At 45.3% G+C, this 22,284-nt stretch overlaps 1 protein-coding gene across 1 annotated transcript in view; it reads right to left on the bottom strand.

Annotated features, from left to right (window-relative positions):
* The window catches only part of LOC121008801 (KAT8 regulatory NSL complex subunit 1-like protein), a 36,304-nt gene extending 14,305 nt beyond the window's left edge, over positions 1–21,999 (bottom strand). The window contains exons 1-8 of the mRNA XM_040441494.1: positions 21,913–21,999; positions 18,352–18,540; positions 15,447–15,638; positions 9,908–10,026; positions 9,549–9,744; positions 3,033–3,198; positions 2,834–2,947; positions 921–1,022 (exon numbers count right to left, since the gene is read on the bottom strand). Of these exons, the coding sequence (XP_040297428.1) occupies positions 921–1,022; positions 2,834–2,947; positions 3,033–3,198; positions 9,549–9,744; positions 9,908–10,026; positions 15,447–15,638; positions 18,352–18,540; positions 21,913–21,999 (1,165 nt within the window). The remainder of the gene's footprint in view (positions 1–920; positions 1,023–2,833; positions 2,948–3,032; positions 3,199–9,548; positions 9,745–9,907; positions 10,027–15,446; positions 15,639–18,351; positions 18,541–21,912) is intronic.
* Positions 22,000–22,284: the final 285 nt, after the last annotated feature.

Below are 22,284 nucleotides of genomic sequence, written 5' to 3'. Positions count from 1 at the left end.
AAGTGCTAATTCCTGAGGTTGTGCTAGGCCGACACATCATGGGTACCAAGTCTACAATACAAATATATCTAGTATCAGCGCTAGGGGTCATGCATGACATGTGCATAGATCGTGTAAAGTTCCTTAGTATGGGACTATAGAACATCTGTGCCTTGTGGTACAGGTCCCTTAAAGGGCTTCGATCACCAGAATAATTGTAGTGAAACAGGCTGACCTGCGACATGTGCACAGATCAGCAAAAGCTAGGTCTGGTCTGTGGCTTTAACTCTGAGAACGCCTGCATTCATGCTAAAAAACCCAATGGCTGCCATTACAGTGAATAGGGATCCAGCGGGCCCTGGCTATATTGAATACGACAATTCCAGTATTCTGCTCCTCTGCTGGAAAGGAGTACCGGAATTCCCTAACAGATGTGGACATAACCTTAGGCCAAGTTTTTCTCTCTTCCCAAGCCACACCCTAGCCTAGGTGTTAGAGTTCAGCTCAGACTTTCACCTGATGGCATACCCAGGTAAGTGGACCCCACATTAAGGAATATGTACATCATAGAGGTGGAGCCCCTCAAGTCAGGTAGTAAAGCCACTATGTAAGAGCATCTCCCCCACCTTGTGGGCCAGGATTGTCCATGTAAAGAACACCATTCATTGCAATACATGTAACACTACACTGAGGAGACTGCAGTGGTAATGTATGGGTGGCCACAGCTTTCCCAAGGGAACGTGTCTGGAGTTCGGCAGAGTGCTACCTTTAAATAATTAAATCATTCACTCATAAAAATATAAAGTGTCATCTATCAGAAGAGACACACAGCAGCCAGAGAAAGTTATGCCAGATAGCACAACATACATTTAAAACATTTCTCAAAGATAAAATGACATTTTTTTTATTAAAGGATAACCATTCCACAGTTTTGGTATTACCGGCTTCAGCCATGCCTCCACCTTGTCTTTCTTGGTTGTGCGTTTCAAGTACAAGTTGTGGCCCAGGGCTTGAGGTACAACTCTTGCTCCATCTGGCTGGTACTAGAAACAGAACCATTCAAACATGTGAAAAAGACCGATAATCAGACACAATAATCACAAAATTAACGTTTAGTTGAGGGTTTTGTATTCATTTCAGGTGATCAGCTAATCAGGTCTGGCTCCGAGCAGGCAGCTAATCAGGTCTGGCTCCGAGCAGGCAGCTAATTTTTCCTGGCAAGCCACGGTCATCCAAACATTTCCCCAGGGGCGGCCGCATGACTAGATAAAAATAAGACTGTGACCACTGTGTAAGTACGGTATATCATCTCACATACAATTATGAGGCTAAATAACCATAATCACAGCACTGAGTGACCAAGAAGTGGAACACAAAGTTTAATTAAACATCTTAATGCTGAATTAACTCAGTAACCCCATAGGTGTCAACAGTCACAATGAGAAGTCCCATGCTGAGCTCAACTGCTCCGAACATGTTCTTTATCATCTCTATATTTGTAAGATCAAAAAAGGGGAGTCTGTCAGCAGTTTTGGCCCCTGAAAACTACTGACAGCACTATATGGGTGACAGGAGCGCAAGGCAAACATAACTTGTGTGATAGTCATGTAGGTCGCATGACAGAAAAATGGAAGCTTTAATTCTCCTTGTGCCATAAACACAGGTGCCCAGGAGGTGGCCCTTTAATGGTCAGCACCTCCGCTGTCTGCACTGAATGCTTCCCAGCCAACCAATGTGTGTGAAAGCTTTATTGGTCTCCTGTTGTCTGCTACAGCTTTCACTCAGAGGGGTCTGGGAAGAGTGCAGTCTAGAGGGTCCAGGGCAGTAGTGGTGACAATGCCATGATGATTAAAGGGGTATTCCAGTAACAACAAGTCATCCCCTATCCAAAATGTACGTCTGTCATGAGAAAGCAGTGAGTGCTACTGCCACCAAACACTTAAAGGGGGTTTATCCATCTCAGACAATGGGGGCATATCGCTAGGATATGTCCCCATTGTCTGATAGGTGTGGGTCCACCGCTACACTAAGAACGGAGCCCCGAAAGTTATGGAGGGCACACTGCCACCCTCTATTCGGCCACCGAAAATAGCTCGGCTATTTCTGTTGGCCTTGTAGAAATAATGGGAGCGGTGGCCGCGCAAGCGCAGTTCACTCTCATTCACTACTACGGGGAGAGCACTTGGTGGTGGCTGGATCCCGGAAAACCACCTTCCCTGCTCCATTCTCGGTGTAGGTGCGGATCCCACCTCTGGGACCCGAACCTATCAGACAATGGGGGCATATCCTAGCGATATGCCCCCATTGTCTTAAATGGGAATACCCCTTTTAATATGGGTGTTATACTGGGTGTAATAAAGTCCCTTTTTATAGTAATGCATGAATACTACACATGACGCAGAGTTTACATCAGTAACAATCACTGCGTTCCCACAAACCAGGCTAGTACTAGTCTAGGACTCCTCTTCATTATGGGTGCACTTGGGAGTCCTCTCTGCGCATTGCATGGCTGGTTTGTGGGCGCACAGCTGGGGGAACACAGTGATTAGAGTTGCTGTAGTGAACTTGGCGTCATGTATACTATTCATACATTACTGTAGTCAACAGGCTGGTCAGGGGTGACTGAGGCCCTTTAAATGTAGGCCTATGCACAAGCTCTGTATCAGGAATAATTCAGTTCTGACTGCTATAAAGTTATATTAAGAACGTAAAAAGCATAGAATTTTGAACCTATTTGGATAAAAATATATATATATGTTGTGTTGGGGTATGCTTTACTGTGTAGAATGCACAGAATAGCCAGAGCCAAATGCCAGCGCCACCTTTCAAATGTAACACAAATCTATAGACCTACCATGAGAGAGATTTTCATCGTCATCATAGTTGAAAAATCTGCTATTTAGTGAATCCCTAATGTCAGTCTTGCACGTCGTCAGCAAACCCTCAAGGTGCAGATGTAATGGAAGGTCTAGATGACAAATCAAGAAAGTCAAAGAGGTGAAAAAACGGACATTGCACGTGGCACTGAACGGTGAATCAGAGTTGAGGCTTACCAGCAGGTAGTGACAAGATGGGGTGGAAGTTTGGCTCTATCTCACAGACATCTCTGTTTACCAGCACAGATTTTTGAGGCTTGTCACAACTGATCCAGGTAGAGCTGTAGTCTGAGGTTTGCCATGACTCATTACTTCCATGTAGTGCTTGGTGAGAGTGCAACGTCTGCAGCAATAAGCACAGTCAATGTAAAAAACATAGGACCTAAGAAATATCAAATTGGTGGGTCCATCTCCCAGCACCCCTCTGATCAGCTGTTGGAAGGGGGGCAGCACTTGTACGTCAGTTGAATGGGACGGATCAGTTGTAAAGACACTGCGCTGACGCTGCAAAGGAGACGCCTGCAGGTAAACTATGAAAAGGAAGCAGCGCTGTGACCACTTCAGACAGCTGATTGGCCAATCTGATATTGACGACCTATCCTCAGGGTCATCAGGAATACTAAACCACTGCACGAGTTTCCGACTTATGAGAAAACCACCCCATCAACCCCAAAAATGGTAATAAAAGAACACATTACTTACCATTAACCCCTAATCATTCCCAGCAATGCTGCTCCGGAACTTTTACAGGTTGCAGCGGTGACATGGTCGTATATGGCACTTGATCGCTGCAACCAATGACCAACCTCAGCGGTATACAGCACAAGGCTAAAGATACTTGGGGTCGCAGGGAGGTTTTCACGCAAGTCGGACAACTTCTTTAATGCCTGTCTGAGGCTTCTCATCATTTTACAACAAGGATATAATATCATAAAAGAAAAAAATAAAATAAACTAATAAAAATAAATTCCATTGGGATTCTCTGTAAGACATGGGAAACGCTCACAAATCCACATATTACAGGCTATGCTTGAAAATTTGCTCAGCACAATGGCAGAAGCTACACAGTCTCAGCTTGTAAAGGGAATACAAGATTGCTGGCAGAGGAAGTGCATTCCTAGAAGTCACTGCTTGACACAAGCTGGCCGATCATGGGAACTACTTTCACACTGCTGTCCAGATGTCTAATTAAAGGGACACTTCCATCAACATTTTATTACATATTATCAACCTGTATGTGTAGTCTATCTATGCTTTGTATAAAAAAATGGGTGGATGGTTTTCTAGGCATAAGCTCTTGGAGTCACTTTCTGTAGGCTGGCTCCTCCCCAGAGTTTTAACTCAGCGGAGCCACACTTACATTTTCTGGGACTTCTATACTGATGACCTATCCTCGGGATAGGTAATCTATATCTAGTTGATGGAGGTCTGACTCCCAGCACCCTCGCTGATTAGTTGTTGGAATGGGGCATGGCCTGTGACATCGTGTCCATCAGTCACATGGCCTTTGTGCAGCTCAGTCCTATTCAAGTGAATGAGACTGAGCTGACAGCTGATATACATTACAGGGAGTGCAGAATTATTAGGCAAGTTGTATTTTTGAGGATTAATTTTATTATTGAACAACAACCATGTTCTCAATGAACCCAAAAAACTCATTAATATCAAAGCTGAATATTTTTGGAAGTAGTTTTTAGTTTGTTTTTAGTTTTAGCTATTTTAGGGGGATATCTGTGTGTGCAGGTGACTATTACTGTGCATAATTATTAGGCAACTTAACAAAAAACAAATATATACCTATTTCAATTATTTATTTTTACCAGTGAAACCAATATAACATCTCAACATTCACAAATATACATTTCTGACATTCAAAAACAAAACAAAAACAAATCAGTGACCAATATAGCCACCTTTCTTTGCAAGGACACTCAAAAGCCTGCCATCCATGGATTCTGTCAGTGTTTTGATCTGTTCACCATCAACATTGCGTGCAGCAGCAACCACAGCCTCCCAGACACTGTTCAGAGAGGTGTACTGTTTTCCCTCCTTGTAAATCTCACATTTGATGATGGACCACAGGTTCTCAATGGGGTTCAGATCAGGTGAACAAGGAGGCCATGTCATTAGATTTTCTTCTTTTATACCCTTTCTTGCCAGCCACGCTGTGGAGTACTTGGACGCGTGTGATGGAGCATTGTCCTGCATGAAAATCATGTTTTTCTTGAAGGATGCAGACTTCTTCCTGTACCACTGCTTGAAGAAGGTGTCTTCCAGAAACTGGCAGTAGGACTGGGAGTTGAGCTTGACTCCATCCTCAACCCGAAAAGGCCCCACAAGCTCATCTTTGATGATACCAGCCCAAACCAGTACTCCACCTCCACCTTGCTGGCGTCTGAGTCGGACTGGAGCTCTCTGCCCTTTACCAATCCAGCCACGGGCCCATCCATCTGGCCCATCAAGACTCACTCTCATTTCATCAGTCCATAAAACCTTAGAAAAATCAGTCTTGAGATATTTCTTGGCCCAGTCTTGACGTTTCAGCTTGTGTGTCTTGTTCAGTGGTGGTCGTCTTTCAGCCTTTCTTACCTTGGCCATGTCTCTGAGTATTGCACACCTTGTGCTTTTGGGCACTCCAGTGATGTTGCAGCTCTGAAATATGGCCAAACTGGTGGCAAGTGGCATCTTGGCAGCTGCACGCTTGACTTTTCTCAGTTCATGGGCAGTTATTTTGCGCCTTGGTTTTTCCACACGCTTCTTGCGACCCTGTTGACTATTTTGAATGAAACGCTTGATTGTTCGATCACGCTTCAGAAGCTTTGCAATTTTAAGAGTGCTGCATCCCTCTGCAAGATATCTCACTATTTTTGACTTTTCTGAGCCTGTCAAGTCCTTCTTTTGACCCATTGTGCCAAAGGAAAGGAAGTTGCCTAATAATTATGCACACCTAATATAGGGTGTTGATGTCATTAGACCACACCCCTTCTCATTACAGAGATGCACATCACCTAATATGCTTAATTGGTAGTAGGCTTTCGAGCCTATACAGCTTGGAGTAAGACAACATGCATAAAGAGGATGATGTGGTCAAAATACTCATTTGCCTAATAATTCTGCACTCCCTGTATATACTAGTCTTCAAACAGCTGATCGGTGGGTTGTACCATAAGTCAGACACCAACTAATCTTATACTTATGACCTATCCTGAGGATAGATCATAAAAATTTTATTCTTGCAAAACCTCTTTAACATTCTGTCAGATCATCAGTCAGACCAGGGAGGAGTGAGGGGTGGTGACACAATTAGCGTCTCACACCTCCCTTATTCTATACCATTAGTGTGTCTGGTCATGATCTCTCACATTATACTAATCAATGCACTGCTCTTCTGTTTGCATGTTTATCTAGGCCAGGGAAGGCCAACCTGCGGCCCTCCAGCTGTTGCAAAACTAGTCTGCCTACAGCAGGGCATAGTAGGAGTTGTAGTTTTACAATACCTGGAGAACCGCAGGTTGGCCAGTCCAGATCTAGGCCTATCAGTTGAACAACAGAGTTGTCATTCAGTCAGTCATTCCAGTCTTCCACCTATTATTCTAATGAGGATTACTTTGCAGATAAACCTTTCCCTATGCAGCTGTATTGTAAACAGAGATTACTTTGCTCTCCCATTAAGAACTTAGCTTACTTAAAGGGGTTCTGCACTTTGTTTAAACTGATGATCTATCCTCTGGATAGATCATCAGCATCTGATTGTCGGGGGTCCGACACCCGGGCCCCCACCGATCAGCTGTTTGAGAAGGCAGCGGCGCGGCCTTCTCATTGTTTACCGCAGGCCCAGTGACGTCACTACTAGTATCACTGGCCTGGGTATGGCTAAGCTCCGTTCCTTTGAATGGAGCTTAGCCCCGCACAGGCCAGTTGATACAAGTCGTGACGTCACTCGGCCAGCGGTAAACAGTGAGAAGGCCGCGGCGCTGCTGGAGCCTTCTCAAACAGCCCAGGTGTTGGACCCCCGACGATCAGATGCTGATCATCAGTTTAAACAAAGTGCAGAACCCCTTTAACTTAACCTACTTCTAGAGAAGGACAACATTTAGTATTTATTTTTCATGGCAAAGTACTACCGAAATTAAAAAAAACTGCCAAAAATTCTAAAACGAAATGTTTTCTATGAATACTGAGTTTGAATTGTGATGTAATTATGCAATTTAAATCATAATGTAAGTGTTGGTCTAAGACGAAAGCATATCATAAAAGAGGGTCACCCAGCCAGAAACCTCCTCTACGAGTTAGAACAGGGAGCCATCATAAGTAACAGCAGCTCCCGTCCATCCATTTATTACGTGTTCAGCCATTTATATACTGAACGCAATGATTTGTTCCAGCCCCTGTCTTAGGCCTCATGCACACAACCGTTCCGTTTTTTGCGGTCCGCAAACCGGACCATTGTAGAAATGCCTATTCTTGTCCGCAAAACGGACAAGAATAGGACATGCTAAATTTTTTTTGCGGGGCCACGGAACGGTGCAACGGATGGCCCCATTGAAGTGAATGGGTCCGCACCCGAGCCGCAAAAAATGCGGCTCGGATACAGACCACAAAAACGGTTGTGAGCATGAGGCCTAAGGCTACTTTCACACTTGCGTTCGGTGCGGATCCGTCTGGTATCTGCACAGACGGATCCGCACCTATAATGCAAACGCTTGCATCCGTTCAGAACGGATCCGTCTGCACAACAATTTTTTCAGATCTGAGTTTTCACATCGTGAAAACTCAGATCCGACAGTATATTCTAACACAGAGGCATTCCCATGGTGATGGGGACACTTCAAGTTAGAATATACTAAAAGAACTGTGTACATAACTGCCCCCTGCTGCCTGGCAGCACCTGATCTCTTACAGGGGGCTGTGATCCGCACAATTAACCTATCAGGTGCTGCACCTGAGGGGTTAACTGTGCGTATCATAGCCCCCTGTAAGAGATCAGGTGCTGCCAGGCAGCAGGGCCAGACCCCCCTCCCTTCCCAGTTTTAAATTCATTGGTGGCCAGTGCGGCCCCCTCCCTCCCTCCCCAGTATTATATTCATTGGTGGCCAGTGCGGCCCCCCTCCCTCCCTCCCCAGTATTATATTCATTGGTGGCCAGTGCGGCCCCCCTCCCTCCCCAGTATTATATTCATTGGTGGCCAGTGCGGCCCCCCTCCCTCCCTCCCCAGTATTATATTCATTGGTGGCCAGTGCGGCCCCCCTCCCTCCCCAGTATTATATTCATTGGTGGCCAGTGCGGCCTCCCCCCCCCCTAATTAAAATCACCCCCCCCCCCCCATCATTGATGGCAGCGGAGAGTTTCGATCGGAGTCCCAGTTTAATCGCTGGGGCTCCGATCGGTTACCATGGCAGCCAAGACGCTACTGCAGTCCTGGCTGCCATGGTTACTTAGCAATTTTAGAACCATTATACTTACCTGCGCTGTCTGTGACCGGCCGGGCGCTCCTCCTACTGGTAAGTGAAAGGTCTGTGCTATAAGCAATGCTTATAGGGGGGGGGGGAGAGGAGAAGCCGCAATGGCCACCAATGAATATAATACGAGGGAGGGAGGGGGGGCCGCACTGGCCACCAATGAATATAATACTGGGGAGGGAGGGAGGGGGGCCGCACTGGCCACCAATTAATATAATACTGGGGGGGGGGGGGGGGCCGCACTGGCCACCAATGAATATAATACTGGGGGGGGGGGGGGGGGGGCCGCACTGGCCACCAATTAATATAATACTGGGGAGGGAGGGGGGGCCGCACTGGCCACCAATGAATATAATACGGGGGAGGGAGGGGGGGGGGCCGCACTGGCCACCAATAAATATAATACTGGGGAGGGAGGGGGGGCCGCACTGGCCACCAATGAATTTAAAACTGGGGAGGGGGGTCTGGCCCCTGCTGCCTGGCAGCACCTGATCTCTTACAGGGGGCTATGATACGCACAATTAACCCCTCAGGTGCCGCACCATTAATTGTGCGGATCACAGCCCCCTGTAAGAGATCAGGTGCTGCCAGGCAGCAGGGGGCCGTTATGTCCACAGTTCTTAGTATATTCTAACTTGAAGCGTCCCCATCACTATGGGAACGCCTCTGTGTTAGAATATACTGTCGGATCTGAGTTTCACGATCTAACTCAAATCCGATGGTATATTCTAACATAGAGGCGTTCCCATGGTGATGGGGACGCTTCAAGTTAAAATATACCATCGGATTGGAGAAAACTCAGATCCGATGGTATATTAATAGGGACTCCTGACTTTACATTGAAAGTCAATGGGGGACGGATCTGTTTGCAATTGCACCATATTGTGTCAACGTCAAACGGATCCGTCCCCATTGACTTGCATTGTAAGTCAGGACGAATCCGTTTGGCTCCGCACGGCCAGACGGACACCAAAACGCTGCAAGCTGCGTTGGGGTGTCCGCCTCCTGAGCGGAATGGAGGCGGAACGGAGTCAAACTGATGCATTCTGAACGGATCCTTATCCATTCAGAATGCATTGGGGCTGTACGGATCCGTTCGGGGCCGCTTGTGAGAGCCTTCAAACGGAACTCACAAGCGGAACCCCGAACGCAAGTGTGAAAGTAGCCTAATACTGTGCATTCAGGAATTTGGAGTCTATAATAAGGTTTGACAGATTAAATCTATAAGCCTCACCAAATGTAAAGGCGTGTGGTCCGGAAACATTCTATATAGGTTCCGCTTGTGAAAGAGCAGCAGGGGTCTGGTGCGGGCTGAACTGCTCCCAAAATTGGAGGAGGCTCTGACACGGATCCGCTTCCTTCTTTTTACTGGCTGCTGCTTGCAGAATCCATTCCTGGTGGGAGCGCATGCCTTTTGTAGCTTTGATGTTCTAAAAGGAAGCAAATCCTTGAGCCAGGACTGAAAGCAGGACTGTTCCCAAAGCTTACACTTGCTACTGCCCCTGGAGAGTGGCCATCGTTGGCGTACATCTGTGTTGGCTTCTTGAATAGGTAGAACGGACATGGTTTATCTTTGAAATCACTAAGCCTTACCCAGGAGGACCTTTTGCCGTCATCTTTCCATTTGCAAAGGGTTTAACGGGATTGGTAGGAGACAGAGTCATGGGGATCGCTGCAATAAGACTGCTGACCATTTCAGTCAGTTGAGCACTCTGAAAAACAAGACGACATCCATGAGAACTCTTTGATCTTATTCCCATTTCAGCACTGTCTACCCCTGTTACTGTAATGAAGTACAATAACAGCTCTGTTCCTATGAAGTGGAAATTCAGGCTATTATGTCATAGGAGTGAAGAGAGAAACTGACTTCCTGTCTACACACCGCACACTGTCAGTTGGGAGAGTCACATCACACAGCCGAGGACCGATGTAGGCTCAAATGGTCAGTTTTCCCATAGACAGCTGTTGAAGCTAGCTGCTATGATGTCTCCCATAGACTGTACATACAGAGAAGGGGACATCCTGCTGTGATACACTGTCAGAAAAAGCAGCAGCATGAAAGAGGACTTTATAATGCAATACTGATCAGTTTTGCTGTGAATACAGCACTGCAGCGAGATAGAAAAACGTACTAAAGATAGCAGCAATGTCTGTGTGTATGTGCCTCTGCCTCCCTCAAGCAGCTCACTTCTCCTCATCCTATCTCCATAGACTTTTATGGCCAGCATGTAACCTGATCACTCACTGAGCGGATAATATAGCTATAATATAGCTATAGCAGTTTTGCCAATGAATTGACAGAGCAGTTGTAATTATGCTACACCGCTATTACAAGTGAGTCGGTGCGCAGGTATACTTTGAAGAGGAAGCAGCGTGAGCGCTGTGACCGCTTTAATCAGCTGATAAAGAAGAGGCAGGACAGCACGCCTAGTCTGATTAGTAGTGGGAGCACGTCTCCGGGGGGAGTGGCGAGCTCCCCCATAAGGATCAGAAGATCAGGAACACGTTTCAGCCCAAGAGGCCTTTTTCTCTAGCATCTGGACTAAAACTTTACTTGAGGACGTGGTGTCTCCACCAGATTTTTCTGTGTTTCTGATCAATCAGCTGATGGGCAGAAGTGCTGGGAATTGGACACCCGCTGATCTGATATTGATGACCTATCCTGAGGACAGGCCATGAATATCCGCACACCGCACAACCGCTTTAAATCTTTCCTATATATCTATATGAAGTTGTTTCTGCAGCATGTGAATAAATTCCAGACCCATTCAGATGACATTTTATACTAGAGGTCATCTAAAATGCTATAAAAACTGTATTACATACAGGCATGCTCAACCTGCGGCCCTCCAGCTGTTGTAAAACTACAACTCCCACAATGCCCTGCTGTAGGCTGATAGCTGTAGGCTGTTTGGGCATGCTGGGAATTGTAGTTTTGCAACAGCTGGAGGGCCGCAGGTTGAGCATGCCTGCACTAGACCATACTGAACTAATACATGTCTTCTCACTAAGAAGACAATTTACCATATTCCTTCGAAATGGCTGCCACCTTCTCAGACTACCTGGGTAGGACATTTTAGGTGAATGCAGACTGAATCAGTAGTGGGCAGATCCCTGGAAAAATATTAAAAGGGGCACCAGTTACTTTTTAACTATGCATTAATCCTGCAACTCATCTTTTTCTCTAGAACCGTGGGGTCACTTAAGGAACACTGATTTCATATATAGCATTTGACACGTCAGCATCATAATAAAAATTAAAGGAATCTGCTGGGTTCTGGATGGTTTAAAAAAATAAAAAAAACATGGAATTTTGATATTCCATTTGGACACCTCTTTTGAGATCGCAGGTCCCGTGGAGTAATGCTGACCTGCAGGGTGACCTGCTATTAGGATAAATTCTTCCAAGCAGCTTATTGCCAAAGAACAGTCATTTGAATTAAATGGAGCATTATATGGTGTTCATGGATTTCAGGGAATGCCAACGGTCTTCCACACTAGACAGCCTCATGGCTTTTGGCTAGGGCTACAAAGTGACTTAAAAGTCAAGTCATGAGCAACTTCTTTTTTTGCTCTCTGTGAAAAAAATAATTCCACTCTACTCGTCTCTCTGCAATAAGTAGAAGGCCACATGCAAATATTTTTCCCACAGGGAATAACTGAAGTTGAGTCGCTTTAACAGAGTTTTCTATGGAATTAAAGGGGTTGTCTCTTTCACTTCACCAAATGGCACTTATCACGCAGACAAGCAGAGGTCGCAATAACACCTGTACAAGCGTCTACCAATACACCTTAGACTTTTCCACCACATTCATCAGCGCAGTGAACCCCCCCCCCCCCCCCCCCCCCCCCCGGCCATGTTGTGGCAGTGAAAAGCCCGGCCTGTCAGTCTTCAAGTAAGTGATTCCCCCCTCCCCAATCATGGTTCTGTCCAGTCTCACAGTTCTTTGCCCCCCCTCCTCCTGTCACCCCACTAGTAACCCTGCTCCCCCTCCTCCTGTCACCCCACTAGTAACCATGCTCCCCCCCACTAGTGACCCTGCTCCCCCTCCTCCTGTCCCCCCACTAGTAACCCCGCTCCCCCTCCTCCTGTCAACCCACTACTAACCCTGCTCCCCCCCACTAGTGACCCTGCTCCCCCCTCCTCCTGTCCCCCCACTAGTAACTCCGCTCCCCCCTCCTCCTGTCAACCCACTACTAACCCTGCTCCTCCCAAGTGACCTTGCTCCCCCCTCCTCCTGTCATCCCACTAGTGACCCTGCTCCCCCCCTCCTCCTGTCACCCCACTACTAACCCTGATCCCCTCCACAAGTGACCTTGCTCCCCCCTCCTCCTGTCACCCCACTACTAACCCTGATCCCCTCCACAAGTGACCTTGCTCCCCCCTCCTCCTGTCACCACACTAGTGACCCTGCTCCCCCCTCCTCCTGTCCCCCCACTAGTAACCCCACTCCCCCCTCCTCCTGTCAACCCACTACTAACCCTGCTCCCCCCCACAAGTGACCTTGCTCCCCCCTCCTCCTGTCACCCCACTAGTGACCCTGCTCCCCCCTCCTCCTGTCACCCCACTAGTGACTCTGCTCCCTCCCTCTTCCTGTCACCCCACTAGTGACCCTGCTCCCCCCGCCTCCTGTCATCCCACTGGTGGCCCTGCTCCCCCCTCCTCCTGTCACCCCACAGGGAAGAAGCTGAACAGACTCTGCCGACTATGATGGGATCTGTTGAGTTTCCATTCGGGATCCTGTCTTTTTACCGGACACAAAAGTGCTGCATATAAGGCTTTTTTGTCTGGTCTTGCAACAGAATCTGCAACAGAGGCTCCAAACGCAGCCTCCAACGCAGATGTGAGCGAGTGCAGGCCTATGTATTATGTATTTTAATAACTCTCGTACTCCTCCTCGGGTAAAAATACTCCTCAAAAATGGTCAGAGGAGTATTTTTACTCTTCTGGAAAAAAAATGTAGTGCATCCTCTGTAGACAAAGTTAATACAAGGCACTTTCTAATGTATTGTGATTTTCCATATTGCCTCCTTTGCTGGCTGGATTCATTTTTCTTTCGCATTATATACTGCTCGTCTAAAGGGTTATTTCCACTGCTGCAGTGCAGATACGAGGTGGCTGGGACAGAAGCTGCTGCGCATGTGTGCCAATATACTCCCCCCCCCCCCCGCAGTCCTGGTCAACAGAGAGGCTGGTGCTTTTTCCATAGTGTGCAAGCACAACCACCACTGATGGATTGCAGGGTGGTCATACCCCCTGGATACGAGCAGTGTATAATGTGATGAGAAAATGAATTAAAAAAAACATGTCTTATAGACAAAAAAAAAACACCTGACTACCATCGCTTCTCACCTCCTAAACAATGTGTTAAAATGATTAAAAAAAATTGTCTGGCTTGTCTTATTTTTTGGCTGATACTGACTGGGAGTACACTAGAGAAGAAACTGGACAGATAAGTGCTGCTTCTGCAAAGTCTACCTTACTTTAGCTACCAAGTTCCCTCTACAGACACACAAGACAACGTGGCAGTCCCTGCTTGGGTAAGATACATATAGTACGTTATTTTAGCTATAAAATTCCTCTGACTGCTCCTGAAGACAACTTCAGCAGGGGGAAAGTAAAGGACTGCAGTAATTCAAGACTCCTCCTACTCTGGCCCATATTGAAGTGAATGGAGACTACAACCTGCAATCGAATAAAGCTAACAAACAGCAAAGAATGAAAATTTTTAAATTCTTAGATCAGAAACCTGAATTTACACACTGAGGGTAAGTGCAGATTGCTGATATTTCCATTAGAAATATCCACTGCAAAATCTGCAGCAGAAATCCAAGGCTGACCTTCGGATTTCTGCAAAGGGCTTGCAGAAGTACATGTTGCAGATCCGCGTGTATTTAGACCCATTCAATGAAGCTAATCCTCATCTTGCCAACTAGCCCCTTTTCCCCCCGCAGCAATGATTTCAAATCTGCACCATAAAAATGATGGTGCGGATTTCGTATGGACTACAATGAGATGTGGAATTCACACAATCACTTCGGGGTGAAATATGGGATGAAATCTCCATGGAAGCTCCATGGTATAAGTATACCCCGAGGTGTTTTTAAAGGGGTTATGAAAATCATACATAATCTACTACACGACAGCCTCTTTCTAACAGACTTAGAACCAGCCCTGTACCTCACATGGATCCATAGATCTCCCCATTCATTACTTTAATTGCTCTGCTAGATTTATTTCAAGCTGGCAGCTTATGGGGTGTGCCCTTTCTCAGAGAGCGTTTCCTTTCTGCTGCAGCTGGTGGCAGTTGAAGAATGGAACGGAGCATGTGCTTCCATCTCAGTGTGCAGGACAGAGAAATTAAAAAAAGAGCAAACAGCAGGTGGCGCTGTACAGGTAAAATGTTTTATTAACAGTTCAAAAAGAACACAGTATTCAAAATTCTGCTGCGACCCACAGAGCAATGCACTATGGGAATTCAGATGACGGAGCCACATGTAGAGTGAACCAAATACACATAAAAAGCCAGAATCTGTAGAATGCTCGTTTTCTCTTTAGGGGTGAATGGAAAGGACAAGGAAATGAAAATATTTACAAGTCACTCAACTGTTTATATAGATTTTAACTGTAACTATTATTTGTTTGCATAAAGTAACTAAAATGTAAAAGTTGGGGTCATTGGAGGCCGTACATTAATGCTGTACGGAGATGGATCTCTATACCGCATTTATCCGAAGTTTTGAGCGAGGTGATTTTGGATGTAGCATTCATAGCCTGCCTCGCTCATCACTAAGTGATGGGTTCTCTTTAAACCAGTAGGTAACATCATTACAGTGACTGGGAATGGCCGGAGATCACTGAGCAAAGCCTGGCGTACAGATGATTTACAGGGATAAGTAGTATTGCACAGCACATCTACTACTATATCCCATACCGTGAATCTGCCAGAAATAAACCTGATGCTGCCAGAGTAGATGCAGCAACTTCAAGTTAATTGTAAATCCAGATTACAGGTTTCTCATCAAGTTAATGGAGTTTTCCGTGCCCGCCCGTGGGATGAAATAACTTCACGCTCCTCTGCGTTACAATTATGTGGCACAATGAAGCGCCGCAGCTTCTGTACTTTATTACCTGCTTCTCTATGTTTCTCAGGAGCAAGGTCGGGCTGCTTGGAGACATTTCTAAATCCATTGCCGGAGGCAGATTTGTTTCCTCTGAGGGGGTTTCCAGGGTCTCTGCGGGCTGTAATGAAGTGCCTGGATATGGCAGATGTGTCTCTTCCCCGAGAATGCAATTTGAACATTCCTGAAACACCAGCGTTCCCTAGGATACAGAAATAAAACCTGCCCGGATAAGCAACGTAACATTTAGCTTCATTGTTCCCGAGGAGGCCACCCAAGGGCAGACGCAATTTTTGGAGGTGGAGTGATAAGCTATAATTTAGTGTGTAAAATAATTATACACAGGCCCAGCGTGTTTTCACGCTGTTAGGTAACCGGTCAACACTGGAAAAATGAGGAATAGATGTTGTAAGATCTGTCGGAACTTGGACTGGTTTGATAATACGATTTAGTATTGTAGACATTGTACTAGAAGTGCATGACGCCTTCCATATAAATGTACTATTGCCCACAATGAGGAAGGTGAATCAATTCCCAAACCCTGCTCCAGATTTTGGCACAAAGACGCTGTAAAATCCACTTCGGTTACTTGCAAACTTGCCATAGATTTTGCAAGAACATAAATTGACATGCTGCGGATGTAACATTTGCACTGCAGGTCTACTGTACTTCCGCACAGATTCCGCATGGGTTTTTTTTTTACACTTTGCTGCTACTGTAAGGGTAGGTTCACAAACAGCATTTTGGGACCAGATTTTCCTTTAGGATTTTCACCCAAACCATAGGTGAAATGGAAAGGATTCAGAAATATAAAGGAAGACTTATACTTCTCCTTTCTTCTGGATCCACTTCTGGCCTTGGCTTAAAAACCTGAAGAAAAAATCTGCCTCAAAACCATCTCCAAAAAACTTTGTGAACTCATCCATATACGCTGCGTTTTTTCCATCCACAAAATCCAGGCGGAAAATCTGCAGCACATCTTTCCTGTGTCAACTTACTCTACTTGAACTGCTTTTTGTATCCTCATCCTTCAACTCCACTCTGCCTTCTAAAGCCGTGCCTGATACCACCAGACAGGTGCATACATCAACAGTATACAGGCACAAAATGACCTATTGTTTCTGTCATGAGAAAAATAGTTATGTAGCTGACGGACATCAGCGATGGGCTAATGTCAGCAGGACATAACAGTGTGCTTTATAACTCCCTGCCTGCCGCCGTTCTCCTAAAAAACAGACTTTTATAATATGCTAATGAAGCCTCAAGGTGCTGCAGCAACGCCCTCGCCTTTTGGCTCGCCCAGGTCCACTTGATTGACGTCCTTCTTCTCCACATCGTCCTCATAATCCCGCGCCTGCGCCGTTCCATTTAGTATTCGGCGCAGTAAGTGAAGGATTACCTGCCTGGCAGCAGCCGAGCGTCCTTCACTTACTGCGCCTGCACCGAATACTAAATGGAACGGCGCAGGCGCGGGATTATGAGGACGATGCGGAGAAGAAGGACGTCAATCAAGTGGACCTGGGCGTGCCAAAAGGCGAGTAGACCGAGCCTCTAGGTGCTGCAGCGACGCCCTCATAGCACCTAGAGGCTTTATTAGCATATTATAAAAGTCCGTTTTTTAAGAGAACAGCGGCAGGCAGGGAGTTATAAAGCAAACTGTTATGTACTGCTGACATTGGCACATCGCTGATGTCCGTCAGCTACATAACGATTTTTCTCATGACAGAAACCCTTTAAATCACACACATTTTTATGTTCAAAAAAAAATTATTGAATTTTTGGTACATTTTAAAAAAAAATGTTTAATGTCACCATCTGTACTAAAAATGTGTACATAATCCTGCAGTTTTCACACTGGCCACTAGGCCTAAAATATGTTAAAGGAATTGTCCCACGAAAAAATATTCTACAGCTTTCAAACCAGCACCTGGATCTGAATTCTTTTGAATTGCATGTAATTAAAATGTATTATAGCTAATGGGTTATTCAATAAAATGTATCTGTCTAGCGCCACCTGCTGTCTGTTCTTTTTCTTATTTCTTTGTCCTGCTCACTGAGATGGCCGCACATGCTCAGTTTCATCCTTCAACTGCCGCCTAAGCTGTGATAGGGAGAGCATGGACACGCCCCTGAGCTGCAGTACACGCCCCTTGAGCAGTCAGCTTGATATAAATCTAGCAGAACAATCAATGGGGAGATCTCTGGATCCATGTGAGGTACAGGGCTGGTTCTAGCTTTGTTAGAAAGGTATTGCCATATACTATAGGATGTCTGAACAGCTACATGGACCATAGATACAATGGACAGAAAGGGATTCATTGACATATAGGAGAGTTTTCTAGGCATGCTCTGTGACCTGTGAAGAGGTGTTACCTGTCATTGTAGTTCTGTCTATGACGATAATGAGAACAGCTACTGAAAGCTACCTGTACAGAACAGAAAATCACAACCTATTATTAGATCTAGTGGCCACTGTGAAAATTGCTGGATTACATAATTTTTTAAAAATCTAGATAGTGACATGGAAATAAAAATAAAAACTTACCAAAAATTCTTAAAAAAATATATTGAAAACCTGATTTAAACAAGGTGATTTTATGATTACACATTCCATTTAATTTCAACATTAGCTCCCTCCTTTATAAACCAAATTAGATGAATATGGGATGGGATGAATTTGATAGAAGAAACATATTTTACCTGTGTCTGAAAGGAATTAAAAACTTCCTGAAGCAATTACAATATGTTCAACTTGTTAAATGGGTTCTCCTGGATATTCATATTTGATTGATTTTACTAATAAAGACCTTTCCTCAGAATAGGCCATTAGTATCAGATGGGCTGAAGTCGGACACCCGGGACCCCACTAATCAGCTCCATCCTTTGTGTAGTGTAAGGAGATATAAAGTGGGTACCTTCTTGCTTCGTAGCTGACTATGTAGATCCACCAGGTGATGAATTTTGTATTCCAACTCTGCAATCTGAGACTGGAGCCAGGTCCAACGACTCCCAACATCTGCTCTTCCCGAAAGCCAGTTCCATTCAGCATTACTGTGAGCGGATACAAATACAGTTCTCAAAGTCTGACGCTCATATCTATTCACCTGCCATTTCATACAAGAGTTTTTAATCTCAGAGATACTATACCACCATTCAAATCATAGTGTTTCAATTCTGAATAAAAATAATTAGCTTAATGTCGTTAAAAAGGACCTGTCACCAAAAATGCAATGCAATCTGTAAGCACCGTGTTGTAGAGCAGGAGGAGCTGAGCAGATGGATATATAGTTTTGTGGGAAAAGATCAGTAAAAATTGCAGGTTTTACTGAACCTTTTCCTACAAAACGATATCATTCTGCTGATCTTCTGGTGCTTTCAGATTGCACTGCATTTTTTGGTGACAGGTTCTTCTTTAAGACCCAGGAATTCAAAGGCTGAATGTCCACAGTTAAAGGGAACCTGTCACCACAAAATGCAATCTGCAGGCAGCATGTTATAGAGCAGGAGGAACTATTGATACATAGTTTTGTGGGAAAAGGTTCAGTAAAACCTGTAATGTATACATTTATATCTCTGATTTTTCTAAGGGCTCTTTCACACGTGCGTTGTTCTGTTCCGGCATAGAGTTCCGTCGTCGGGGCTCTATGCCGGAAGAATCCTGATCAGGATTATCCTAATGCATTCAGAATTGAGAGATATCCGTTCAGGATGCATCAGGATGTCTTCAGTTCCGGAACGGAACGTTTTTTGGCCGGAGAAAATACCGCAGCATGCTGCGCTTTTTGCTCCGGCCAAAAATCCTGAACACTTGCCGCAAGGCCGGATCCGGAATTAATGCCCATTAAAAGGATCCGACGTTTAGCTTTTTCTGAATGGTTACCATGGCTGCCAGGACGCTAAAGTCCTGTTTGCCATGGTAAAGTGTAGTGGGGAGCGGGGGAGCAGTATACTTACCGTCCGTGCGGCTCCCCGGGCGCTTCAGAGTGACGTCAGGGCGCCCCACGCGCATGGATGACGTGATCGCATGGATCACGTCATCCATGCGCATGGGGCGCTCTGACGTCATTCTGGAGCGCCCCGGGAGCTGCACGGACTGTAAGTATACTGCTCCCCCGCTCCCCACTACTACTATGGCAACCAGGACTTTAATAGCGTCCTGGCTGCCATAGTAACACTGAACGCATTTTGAAGACGGATCCGTCTTCAAATGCTTTCAGTTCACTTGCGGTGTTACGGATCCAGCGGGCACCTCCGGCAAATGGAGTACACGCCGGATCCGGACAACGCAAGTGTGAAAGAGGCCTAACTTAAAGGGGTTGTCTCGCCTCCTGATTTTAGCCCTCAACGCATGGCTCTGGGGCACTTCCTGAGCTGTAGTGGGGGTGATGCCCCTTACTGTGAGTGATAATGTAATCCTGCCCCTTGCCTGTACATGCGTGCTCCCGAGACTGGAAAACCCCTTTAAAATGGTTCTCCAGGAATTAAGAAAATTTAAATACTTAAATATTACTTTATTATAAATATATTCCCAAATACCTTTTATAAGTTATAATGATTTGTTTTGTCTAGGGAGAAATCATTAGGAGAAATAAAAATGCAGCCATCCTAGTAGTACACACAAAACCTGTCCTAATCACACATGAGGACAAATTCCTTCACAACATTGAGCTAAAGAGATGCCTCTTCCCCCTCTCCTACTCAGGGATTATGATCCTGAATACAGCTAATAAGATCTTCAGCTGAAACTCTGTGGGAATGGAGTTTATGAGGAGACATGAAGTACAGAGAAAGAGAGCAAAGACAGGACAGATTGTGGTAATGTGGTGCTGTGGTAATGGAAACTGTATACAAGTGCGGCTGCTCTTTACCCCCACCCTCGTCTCTGTACTTGATGTCTCCTCATAAACTCCATTCCTAGAGAGATTCAGCTGAAGATATTATCAGCTTTATTCAGGATCAGAATCCCTGACAAGTAGATCAGGAGGAGGATGAGGCAGCTCTTTACCTCAGTGTTCTGAAGTCACTTGTCCTGTGTGATTAGGACAGGTTTTGTGTGTACTAATAGGACGGAGGCCATTTTATTTCTGCTGATGATTGTTCCCAAGACAAAACGAGCCGCTATAACTAATGAAAGCTATTAGGTAATATATTTATAATAAAGTAATATTTAAGTATTTCCAGTCAGTTTATTTTCTTAATTCCTGGAGAACCCCTTTGAGTTAGAAAAAGATATATACCGTAAATGTACAATTTACAAGTTACACTGAACTATATATCAATCTGCTCATCTCCTCCTGCTCTATAACATGCTGCTTCCAGATTGCGCTGCATTTCGTTGTGACAGACTCTCTTTAAATTTCACCTTGGAATATAACCTTCTAAGAGTACTTTCACATTAGCGGCAGGGGAGTCCGGCAGGCTGGTCCGGCGGGTGAACAGCCTGTCGGACCCATCCTGCCGCTAGTTCACGTGTGCCACCGGACTGCCGCTCCGTCCCCATTGACTATAATAGGGGGGGGGGCGGAGTTCTGGTGGCAGCGCACGGCGAGAAGCAGCCGGAATAAAAGTATGACATGCAGTACTTTTAGTCCGGCTGTCTCTCGCCGTGCGCTGCTGTGCTGCCGCCGGGACTCCGCCCCCATCATAGTCAATCCGGTGGCACGCGTGAACTAGCGGCAGGACGGATCCGACAGGCTGTTCACCCGCCGGAACAGCCTGCTGGACTCCCCTGCCGCTAGTGTGAAACTAGCCTAAGGGTCAATATTTAATTTTATATTTTGGCCATTTTTTTGGAGGGGAAAAAAAAAAAAGGCTTTAATGTGGTAGCAAGAAAGAGCCGGTATCTCTTGATTTTTTTTTACACTTTATGTCATGGAAAATGAGAAAGCAATGGAAAAAAATGGACTTCATTTCTTCCTTTTGTAATTTAATACAATTAGTTTAACCAGCCAGATATATGTCACAAAGTAATCCCTGCACTTTGCCCCATCTACACCATTGCTATAATGCCCAAGAACAAAGGGGGTCATTTATTAACACTGGCACTTTAGACGCCGGTCTTAATGACCCCGTGCGCTGGATCCACATAACTTCTGTGCGTCCACCTCCAGTCTAAATCTACATCAGCGTCCTAGCTGTCTTAAATATAGACCATTTCTGTCAGTAAATGACCCCCAAAGATCTCCATTTTTTCTGGTGCACCTTCTGCTTTTAGGTGGTATGTGTGATCTGTAAATGGGTGCAAATGCCTCCATGTACAAAAATATTGTGTGTGTGTTTTAAGAGCAAATATGTGCAGGGCCAGGAAAACAAAATAAAGAGTGACAGTAATAACTGGTGCAGATTTAAAAAAATACAAACATTCAGTAATATAGACAAATTATTACGGTATATGTCACAGAAAATACCCCATAGCACACTACCACCTTTGCAGTTGATAAATTCAGGCCATGTAAGCAGCGGGAACTCCCCCAAACCCTGGAAATAACCAACTTTCTGCCTGGGATAACACGAATTGGCCGGGGCTCGCTCTGAAAATTAGGGACTGTTGGCAAATATGCCATGCCGGTGACAGTGGGATGAGGATGGTGGTCCAATTTTTGTTATTTCACAGGAGCTTATTTTTTTTTTTATTATTTCTTCTTTATTTATTTTTTCTACATGTTTATTTACTTACTTTTTGCAGTGTTCTAGTGGCCTAAGGCTACTTTTACACTAGCGTTTTTGCTGGATCCGGCAGGGTTCAGCAAAAACGCTTCCGTTACTGATAATACAACCATCTGCATCCGTTATGAACTCATCCGGTTGTATCATCTTTAAAGGGAACCTGTCATCAACTTTATGCTGTC

This window comes from Bufo bufo, chromosome 7 (genome assembly GCF_905171765.1).
Source record: "Bufo bufo chromosome 7, aBufBuf1.1, whole genome shotgun sequence".
In the NCBI taxonomy this organism is placed as follows: domain Eukaryota; kingdom Metazoa; phylum Chordata; class Amphibia; order Anura; family Bufonidae; genus Bufo; species Bufo bufo.
This window is presented reverse-complemented; position numbering and strand designations above follow the sequence as displayed.